This window comes from Buceros rhinoceros, unplaced genomic scaffold (genome assembly GCF_000710305.1).
Source record: "Buceros rhinoceros silvestris isolate BGI_N320 unplaced genomic scaffold, ASM71030v1 scaffold17866, whole genome shotgun sequence".
In the NCBI taxonomy this organism is placed as follows: domain Eukaryota; kingdom Metazoa; phylum Chordata; class Aves; order Bucerotiformes; family Bucerotidae; genus Buceros; species Buceros rhinoceros.
Genome location: NW_010416076.1, coordinates 85,923 through 97,154, shown reverse-complemented (window position 1 = coordinate 97,154; position 11,232 = coordinate 85,923). Strand labels below are relative to the sequence as shown.

The 11,232-nt window shown below is 40.4% G+C and overlaps 1 protein-coding gene across 1 annotated transcript in view; it reads right to left on the bottom strand.

Moving 5' to 3' along the window:
- Positions 1–11,232, bottom strand: part of LAMA2 (laminin, alpha 2) — a gene marked incomplete at both ends in the record, with an annotated part of 120,064 nt that overhangs the window by 26,792 nt on the left and 82,040 nt on the right. Inside the window, 4 exon segments of the mRNA XM_010137681.1 lie at positions 78–202; positions 4,315–4,474; positions 9,751–9,884; positions 10,576–10,719. Coding sequence (XP_010135983.1) covers positions 78–202; positions 4,315–4,474; positions 9,751–9,884; positions 10,576–10,719 — 563 coding nt within the window.

The following is an 11,232-nucleotide window of genomic DNA, read 5'->3' as shown; positions in this document are numbered from 1 at the left end:
TCACCACGGACCGCAGCGTCGCTGCAGACAGGTTTGTGAAGGAGCCTGAGGAGCAATGAGTCAGAAGCTTCACCTACCTCACAGCACATCCTTTGCAGTCGCCTTCGATATCCCTGAAATTCCACAGTCCTATGGGCTTGCTGTCTAGAAAGGTTTCGCCCATGCAGCCGGTGAAGGTGGTGACTCTTACAGCATCTGACTTCTGCAACAGAAAACACAAAACCTCAGTAGAAACCGATTTGAAATGATCTACTACACCCAAACATGTAACCAGCATAAAAATCCCAAATACCAGAAGATGCTGCTTTATATTTTAAATGCCAAGAGTGATACTTAATCTGAGAATGGGGTCAGTAAATACCCTTCCAGGGTCACACGTGCGGGGTAACGCTCGTTAGACGGTAACATGGTACCATGATCCAGGTAGTAATATTTGACAGCACACAGAGCACTCAGCTCAGAATTATCCTTCTAAAAATACCTGGTTTCATTTAAATTTCACTTCATCAGGATGAGCTGATTGAAAGTCTCTGTACTTCGCTATTTGAGACAGACAAGCACCTGCTGTTTTCCATACAGCAATTACAAATATTAAGATCTTGCAAGAGAATATGGAGAAGTGCAACTTCAAAATATTCAGGGAAAAGGATGACTCAAAAGCCTTAATGTGCTAACGAGATTTCCCAGGGTAATTGGGAAGGTTTTAATTAGCAACAAGTATGAACTTAATGTTGCTTCGGAGAAATTCATGACATCTGAGTATCATAGTCACAGCATTCTACTCAGGCGAGACGAAAGATGTTTTTAAAAACTGGAAACAAGCCTTCTTTCCGAATACACTGCAAAGACGCATGTGAAAAGGGACGTGGACAAAATCTCAGGACAAATCTAAAGCGCTCCACAACCCAGTAATATGAAAAAAACCACATTTCTGAGACAAAGACTTTAAAAGTATTAGTGACCTTGATAAACGTCCAAAATGCTTTACGGTTTTAGAAAAGTGTCTCAGTTAAGATCTTCATTTTGTGAGTCTGACAATGGTACCACCTGATGCCACAAAACTCCCCCAAAATTAAAGTTATTATTTGTCTTTTATTTCAGATTGTGTCTCAACAGAGCAGATCTGATAGAGTTTAACCCCCTGAACTGCAAATGCACCAGCCATGCTAAACTTCCTACCTCTGCCCAGTCTTTATTTACCTGTAGGAAAAGAAAGAAAAATTGGAAAGGATTTCCTGACTAAGATAAAAAAATGAAGAATTCTCCAGGAAATATCTGGAGAACTCTTGGTGAGGTGGAAAATGGCTGTTCTGTTTTCTGCAGCGCACGTGATTCCTGTTCTGGCTCAGCACTGCACCTTGTACTCGGTTCTAAAGAGCCTTTATGTGCTGAATTGTGCTCACTACCCACCTCTGCCTCACTGTACCTAACGAAAGGAAAGAAAGAAAAACATGCAGGAGAGGGTTCAGATTTAAACGTTTCTGTGTTCCAGGCCCTTTCTTGAACCCTCTTCCCTCTAGAGATTCTGCTAAGTCTTTAACTTTTTCTGACACTTGTAATTCTTCTTGACTAAATATTATTCAAGTACTGTTAGTATTTAAAAGGTTAAATACAACTACTAACAAACATGAAGTAGTAGATATAGTAAGCATTTTAAAATTCAAACCAATTTTTCCTCTGACCGTGCAATTTAAGTGAGATGACCTTTGTTAAGAGTAGTGACACCTTTTATCAGAGGGCTAAGTACCAGCCTTGGGGCCTGGTAACCCAAATAGAACATAGGATCTCCCTTCTTCTACCATCCAGCTGTAATACGAAAGGCTCTTTATTTAATAAGACAGTATTTATAACATGTAAACCTAGAAGTGGCATCAACTAAAAGGTACATTTTGATTAGTTCAATGTGACAGCTTTGTTGTGGAAATCAGGACGAGATTTCTTTATGCTGTGGCACAGAGGAGCTGTTGCCAGATTTCTGTATCATCTTTGATTCTCCGGATTCTAAATGTAAACACGGGAGGTTTTTTTCACAGTAGAATTCAGGTGAAAGCTCTGGTCTGGGAGGCTTGGTGTTCTAAAGCTGTGCAAATATAAATGGTATCACTATGTTTCAGAACTTGCCCTGCTTGTCTTCTGATAATTCAAAGGGAAATCTAAAATAAAACTAAGTTCTGGGTTTAGGCTGGCATTTGAGTTTAAAGTTTCATGACTCCTTTGGGGGATCACCCAAAGACAACAAGCCAAAAACACCCGACCGTGCATTTTCTGTGATCTCAATTGAGTCAATGAAATTTAAATATTTTATAAACCGACTCTAAAATGCTTTTCTACATGCGAAACGATGGAATTATTCATTTAACCATAATTCTGTCACTTACAATTGTTATGTGAGCCAGTCTGTCTTCTAAAGTCTGCAGCCAGGCTCTGAGGAGCAGTTTAGTGAGGTGGGCAGACACATGACACCCTATCACCTCTAGGGATGGTCTGTTTGGAGCTGTGGTCACTGTAGCTACCCAGGACCGCGAGCACCGAATAGTCCCGATTCAGCTGAGGACAGTGTTTGCTCCACCGAGTTATCATGGCAAGGAGAAAACTGGACATAACGCCAACGCAATTCAGTTTGTTACTGGTGAAAACAACAGTAGAAATGGGAGTTTATCTGACATAGCAAAAATCCAAGACTAAAAGCAAGCAGAGAAGTACCTCAGGTGTGGGAGATAGATAACGCACCTCTCCCCTCTTTGTTTCCACTCCCTTTGAGAAAGCAGATCAAAGGGACAGAGTACAGCCAGGCCATTCTGGTTTTGTAAGGGTTGCTAGTCTCTGCAGTGCGGAGCCACTTCTAGCAATGGAGGATTCATGGATTGTAGAAATATGTTCCAAGGGTTCTTGGTTAGGGCTAACAGAAGGCGGCAAACGCCTTTAGTTGCCTCCAGACAGAAAGCTGGGAGATAAAGAGCAAACCAGAACCTCTGTTTGAGGCTGTATAACGAGAACATAGAAAGAGGTGACAGAAAGGCTGGGTTTTTTCTAATATTTAAGTCTCTGAGAAGTTCTTCAATTGACTTCCATGCTGATTTCCCATATGAAGTCAAACCACATAGAAGAAAATGCATGGCAGATATTTACACCCATAAAGTTCACCAAGAAAATCACCATTCATTGCACTGCACCTTTAGAACATGAAACACATAAAGATAAACCGGATGCAGTGGATCTGAGTTTTACTAATACGGACTGACTTGCAATTTCCTAGCCCCAAACCCCTCAAAATTTTTTTCCTGTTCCTGTGAGTGCCTGTCCACGTCAGCTGCAGCTCAGTAAAGTTCACTGGTGGTTGCTCAGAATTGCTATTTTTGCCTGTGCAGAAGCCCGGAGCAAGTTCTAAAAAGCAGCTACCTCACTGTGCTCCAAACCACACGGATGTCTTTGAAACTAAAGCTGGATTTCAACACGCTGACCTCAAGCAAGGGGACCTGACATTGTCTATTCCTCTCGTATCCTCTGATTTTGTCTTTGCCTCTCTTGAAACACACACTCCCGCTATTCTCCATAACAAAGGAATATGCCTATCCACATTCCCAAACTACAACCACCTACAGAGTTAAACTGTCTAAAAACTAGAAAGCTGGACCGTAAAAATATTGTGCTATTTCAGCACTCGAGGAGATACACAAACTCCAGTGTAATGAAAACTCACTGTTTGGGTAAGCCTAAGCATTTGGGTTTTTTAACGCTAAATGAGGATTTATTTTGGCAATGGCAATATTAAAAAAATGCAAAATATTGATCAGGAACAAAATGGTTCATTTAAGTTGTTTTGTAACGAAAGCCACTGAAAAATACATGCTAATTAGTACTTATTGGAGAACATTTTTGGCTGAAAGATTTCCATCTGTTCTGTTTGGCATAAATATTCTATCCATTCTCGTTCAGTTAAGCAATGTAGAAGCAGCCAAAAGAAAAATGAACAGGCAAAAAGAAGAGAAAATAGATCAGGGATCTGATGCAGGTAGCAGTTAAGTAGAGGGGTAGTACAAGGGGGAGAAACAGGAAAAAAAATAAAGAAAACAAAGCAGAAATGCCAAATGTAGACTGCAAAGGAGGGAGTGACCCAGCAACTTGAAACGTCAGGTCCGAGCACGTCTAGGCAAATCTCAAGGACCTTTCAGGAGCGTGGCTGTACTATTTGCTACCAAAGCATGTCCTACAATGATGCCAGCCTATTAAAGTTTCTGATTTCTACTGCAGGCAATAACAAAAATTGTCCACAAAAAGAGCCAGTCAACACGCTAGCACCAGGCAGGACGTTACCTTTATTTTTCCAGTCAAACCACCAACGAAGAGCATGGCGTTAGCATCCACATCCAGAATGGTATACCCAGGCGGAGAGACGGCGCTGAATGTGCCTGGCACGATGCTGGCTTTCGGCCCATCCAGAGCTCGCACGGATACTGTGCCATTTTTCCCAGTCCTAGAGATTGTAAACAGAATAACTGAAGCATAGACAGTCGGTAGTTAAAGCAAACGCAGGAGCAGTCTAGTTTAGATGGCATCTTTAAACAGGCATTTATTACTGATTCAGCCATGCTCCATTTTGACACAAACAAATAGACTCATATGCCTGTGGAAGTTAAAGATGTGACCAGGGAACCAGGGTTTTTTCCCCCCCCTCACCTTCTTTTCCTTTTTGAACAAAATTCACTCAACAGATGAAGTGAAACTTTCATTGACTAAAACAAAGTTGCATTTTTCAAATTATTGTAATGACACCAGTGTTAAGGAATTGTTTCTTGACCTAACAAATGACGCAGATGGGGTTGCAAATTAAATTTCTGAATTTCATAAGGTTTATTAGATTATATAGAACTGAACGGAATGATCATGTGATAAAGTACTTCCCTTCCCTTCTCCGTGATGCACAGCTTCTGCAGTGGAGCTCTCTGGTTGCTTATCAGATGGGCACACTAATGTTTAAGGACTGTGACCCAAATCCTGCCACGTGCAGATGAAGCATCTCGTATGAATGGCTGGGAGATGAGGCAGGCAGAAGGAGATCACACACGGCGGATTTATGGATAAAATAACGTTGGAAATTGCTGCTTTATCTCATTTTTAATGGGATACTAGATTTCCCATGACCCTCAGTTAATGTGGGAATTCCTAACATGGATGGCCTGATCTTGCAACCCCATCTAGCACTGGAACACTGAGCACAGATACCAATAGTAATGGAACTTCTCTAACGGAAGTGTTTGATACTTCAGACAGAAATACACAATTTAAAATAAAACCTACTTGCTTTTCCCATGACCATTCACGAAGAGCATACACCTAACAAAAGGGACTGCCCATTTTTTAGACTGCATGTGGTATTTTGCTGGCTACCTCAGTAGATTCTACAAGTTTTTTCTCAGAAAACAGACCGTATTTGTGAAAAAGGTTTCTAGGGAAAGGAAGGAAGTTGATTAAACGGAGGAAGTTGATTAAATAGAGGTGATAAAATTCACCAAAAATTTCCACATGTAGCTTTTCTAGATGAAAACACTCATCCTACATACTCATCCTGTCAAGACACTCTCAAGTCACAGAGAATAAAATCAAAAAGATTCCTTTGATTTTCTATAGTCCTGAACTTTGCTGCATGCAAAGATGCAAAATTCCTTTTTCTCTAATTACAAAGGAAAAAAAAAAGAAAATAAAAGATTGGCTTGGGGTACTGAAGTAACAAGCAAACCAGAAGTTAAAAGCATACCTTGCAGGAAGAACTGTCCTTTCTGTTAATAAAGCTTTATTTGAATTTACATGTAGAGCACAGCAAGGAAGAGTGCGTGACTTCGGCTACTGAAGAAGCTAAACGAAGACACTGCTGTCCTGCACTTAGAGAATTCCTGGATTTAGAAATTTACTGGACCAAGGCTCTAGAGGGTGGAAAATTCCTACAAGACTCTGCATTTTATGTCTAAGAAACACTCAACGGAAATTCCTTTGCCTCAAAAAATTGCCAAAAAATGGGTTGAGAGTTTTCTTCTCAAATAATATAGAACTAGAAAATAAACCAATTAAACCATTAATTAAAAAAGAAAAAGTTGAGACATTTTTGACAAATCTCTCCCGAATGACATTTTTGACAAATCTCTCCTAAACTGTGAAGCTGCAAAAGTAATTTTGAAGGTTTCCAGTCAACAGGGAACGCCTTGGTAGATCGATGCCATGGCGCCTGCTTTGTAGACACGGATCTCAAGGTTTTCACTGTGTAAAATACATATTTGCAAAATAAACCCACTGGAGCTTTTCCGTTACCCACCCATACCTTGATCTGGCAGCTCTGGAGACCACATGGATGGGACTCCCAGTTTCCTGGGGAATCTCCTAAGTGACACCTGCGGTATTTGAACACGATGTCTACTTCATTTTACAGAAGTGGGCTAGAGCCATCCACGTTATTCTAAAGGATTTTTTTAAAATTTCCTTTTAATGACACTATTTTTCCTTTTATTCCAAAATCAACTGAATGCTACTTAGAATGCTTTCCATGCAGCAGAAATTCCCTTTTTTAATTTTTTTTGGGTTTACTGATTTGAAACCCTTTAAAGGATAAAGGTTCTCAGCGCATTAGTTACTGAAAAACCAACAGTTGTGAAGGACTTTCCGAAAAACTGCTCAAGTTTGATGCTCTCTGCAAGAAAGTCATTGGCATTTGCGATCTCCACTGTGCTGGAATCAAGTTCAAACACATCCAGGTGCAATAATGCAGAAGTCCCCGAGCAGCAGACTGACACTTTTTAGGGTGTCTAACATGTCACAAATAGCACAGACATCTTTCATCTTCAGACAGACGGAACTGCCAACAATGGAGTCTCTCCCATAAATAATTCTCTCTTACTTAGGGAGGACAATTGAGCTTGAAAAAAGAACTTGGCTAACTTGACAGCGAAAAGGCATTGTGTCCTGTGCATGGCAAGTCAACACGTGAGGAAATACCGTGCTAGTGATAGCTCTGCGTGGCTGATCATCTGAAAAAAATATGTAACGCCGTCCACGCGGGTTTGCGCTTTAGGAGGTGACTTTTGCAGGTCATCAACATTAGATTACAAAACGCCATAGAGAAACCTCTGTGTTCCCTTGGGAGCACAGACAGTCTTCACTGGGACGACTGGCCGCAGCGGCTTAACGCTGGGTCCTTGCTGAGCTGGGCTGGATGTGGCTGCAGTGAGCTTGTGTCCTTTGTCCTCAAAGGAAGGGGGCTGCTTAGACTCTGCCACTAACAACTACAACCATGCTAATTTCAGAACACTGGTAATTCATCAGACTCACAGGTAATGAGGTCCTGCTCCTAAATGAGACCTGAAGTCAAGTACATTGTTTCACTGATCTCGCGAGTCTCACAAATACGCTGTCAACCGTTGGACTGTTTCACAAAACTGACATTGTTTGCAAGTTGCAAACCTGCTTCAAATCATTTTGTCGCATACTGTTATGCCAGATTTCCCTTCGTTAATTGATATTTTGGTTGACACCAATGAGATTTGCCTCTGTAAGCAGGTAAGTAACTCTGTAAGTGACATTTGTCGAATCCCTGTACCATAAAATTACAGGAAATTCCTTTCAGAATAAACAAGTTTTACTTCAATTTCATAAAATAACTTTCATGACAACCTCTGCAAATAGAATAAAATGCAAACTGTTAGTATGCTTTAAATAAAAAGGTGACAAAAATTAGAAGTGTCCCTAGAAAATAGATGCAGTAATTACTGACTTAGTCTTAAAACACTGGAAATTTTGGAGCAGACGTTAACCAAACATCTCTGAGCATTACTCAGCTCCTTCATATTTAGGTTTCATTCGGTGTGCTGAGTGACCTTGAGAATTCCACAACCCCTCTGCCACCATAACTCTTCTTTCTAAGGCCCTTTAGGACCCTTGGTTAAGAACTGCTATCAACTTTTAAACCTACTGTATCATTATCATTGTGTGTTGATGCCTGTCACCACCGAAATCAACCGCAAAATTTGGCCCGGATCTCATCTTAGGTCCCCATTCTAACAAGATGCTCTGCTCCCACTGGTCAGGCAGCTCTGTCAGGTTGCTGAAAAAGTCTGTGGCTGGAATTTAGCAGAAATTTGGAGGAAGAAAGTGTGGGAATGAAATGATTAAAACTCTCCAACAGAGAGGAGAGACAGAGGAGGGTTATCCAATGGGCTAAACCAGTCCAGATTGAAGCATCTTCAGTAGGGTGCATGGTTTAAGAAGTCTGCCTTAAGAATGCACAATCAGTTCCCAGCTCTTCATCTTAATCCCACAAATCCAACTAATGCCTCTGCAACATAATTCTCCTAAACGCCGCTCTCTGCTGCAGACCTGCGCCGCTGTAATTGTTTTCAATTGCTGATCCAGCAGTTCGTTCAAAACTAATGGCACCCACCCCCCCATCCAGAACAACCAGCTTAATAGCAACGGGCTTTTGAGGATGGATGAGTTTTTATACCGTGTCCTGGCTCCATATTCTGCTGAAGCAGCTTTCTTGTAAACGAGAGTCTGGATTCCTGCGTCACGAAGCTGTTTTAGTATGCACCACGTGAACTGCTGAAGATTTCGACAATTTCGTACCGTACCCCAGTTTGTATTTTCCTAGCAACGAGGTTTCATTAAACCACCCTCCGGAGACGGTGCCATAATTTTATTTAATTCTCTGCTCTGAAAGGCTGATTGCTGTGATTTCGTGAGGTTATTTGAACTGGATGCCGTTTCCTCCTCTAAGAGCTATGGATGTAACTGGAATTAGAGTGTTTTGCTTGATTTCTCCTCCTTTCTCCCGTTTTCTGACTAAATTATCAGTTCTATGTTCAATACTATGTGAAACTAACTGTCACGATGCAGGAGGAATGACTCAGCTTCGTATCAAATTGCAGGATAGATGACGATATCTAAATTACTAAGATGGGTTTGTAAGATAAAGGATATAGTTATGCAATCCTTATGCTGTAATTACTACACCATATGTCATGTGTTTGCTATTTGAATGGAAAACATAAGCTTCAAATAAACAAAGGTGAAATTTGAATATTAGGGGATTGATATTTCTGAAGTTTGAAAGCATTCGTCATCCGATCTCAAATTACAAAGTATAGTTTAACTTTCCAGAATATTTTATCCTTGAGTTTGCCTAAGCTGCATCTTTTTAAACTCCTCCAGTCTGAAGAGAGGTTCTGCCTCTGGAAATGGCAGAAATTCAAGTAAGAATCAAGATACTGGTGTATGACAGACCGTTCCTTTGCAGTGCTGTATCAAGACCAGAAATTCAGAAAATCTCTTCCTCTTTGTAATTCAAGGAGAGAAGACTAGTAGTTATCTGAGTGCCAAAACCTGTAACCGATTTTCAAAGGAAGCGAGTTGAAGAGGAGAATCGATAGAGCGATAGGTAAACAGAAGGGAATAGAAGCAGTCAGAGATTGTTGATGCTAGAGGGGAAATATATGATGAAAATAAATTCTTGACAGAACAATTTGCATTTCAATAGTACTTGTAGTGTATACACTTTTGGTACTACTGGATGTAGGCTCAAAAGCTTTTACTAAATCAGACTAGAATTTCTCCTGTGTGTGACATCATCTTTTTTTAAAAAGTCCAAGTTTCAAACCGAGCAAACATTTCCATGTCAAGCTGAGGTACGGCGACTTGAGTGGGTTAGAATCAGAACTTGTTAAATTTAGCCAGTTTTTCTTTAGGAACAAAATCTTTGATACTTGCCTAGAGGCTTCAATCCGGTACCAAAACCCGTCGTCGATGGTCAGGTCTGGATACTCCACCCGTCCAACACCAGATCCCACATCCCACAGGAAGCTCACCTTGCCTTTGCGCATCTCTATGGCCAAGAAGTCAGTCTAATGTAAAATACGAAAATAGAAGCAATGTCACACCTTAATTAAACATTAATATTGTAGCCATTGGGAGAAAGATTCAACTCAGAATAACGTTGTTTCTAAAACATCCATTGGATGGCAGAAAGATGTCAGGATTCTAGGCTGATACACATTGCCATCCAGACTAGGTAAACAGAACACACACTTCAAATTGTTAGAAATAGAATACTTCTCCCATTTACTGAATTATTATTGACTATTAGAAGTCTGGCTGCTGTAGGGCTTATGGGAAACTGAATCATTCATGGTTATTATGGCTTATAATTGTAGTCTTTCTTGACTTAAAATTACAATAAATAGGAGCTTTGACAGATGCAAGATGATCAGCTATTTTGCTCCCAAGGGAAAACCCACAGCCAACCCCAAAATTACCTTGGTTGCTCTGTGAATTTTAAAGCTGTAATGTAGTCCATGTAAAAGTTCCCTATTTCATCTCTAGTTAAAACAAAACCATCTAAAAACTATTTACTGGTCATATTTTCAAAGTCCCTGTTTTAGTACTAAAGACAGTAAATGTCTAGATTATCTTAGGGCTTCTTCTTTGAAGCCTCTGGGAGGAAAAAAAAACCAAAACCCTTTCTCATCTTCTGTATTTGTCAGTAGTCTGATATGATCGAGCAAGCCTGACATGAAAAGCAGGAGACAGACTTACAAACTTGGCACTTCCAAGGTAAAAAAGCAAATTGTCAGCAACTACAGTCTTCACATTGACAATGATGGTGTTGTATGTTCCCTTCTTTATTTCTGGTCTGTACGTGCGAATACAATTGCCTCCAGAGGACACAGACACTTTGATCTTCAAAAGAAGCACAGCAGAAAGAATTCAGTTAACTGCTTATTATTCCAGAAATAACTTTAGATGCTTCCAAATAATTGTAAGAATATTGTACTATTTAAATTTTTCCTCCTTCCCCTTCCCCTCCACATGTACCAGGGAATTGCACAGGAAGTAGAAACAGAATTTTCTTACTGAGATTGTTTATTAAAAGGAAAAAAAGCTCTTTCTAGCATTTTGATTTGAAAGGACAAACAGCATGGATTAAAACCAGCCAGAAGATGTACTGGTCTAATGCAAGCAGCAGTAGAACTCGAGCAGTAGAGTTAGACCGTCATCAGAACGCGCAGCCGGGAAAATCAGCAACTCTCCTGAAGAGATCACAGCACATTGCTCTCGGCCAGACAGGAGCACCTACTTTTTCCTTGAAACATCTTTGATTATGCCAACGTAATCCACCTTTTAATAATTAGTTTAAATCAACAATTCTGTCTGTTGCTGCTTTTACACCCCCCCTAATGGAGCCGGCATTCC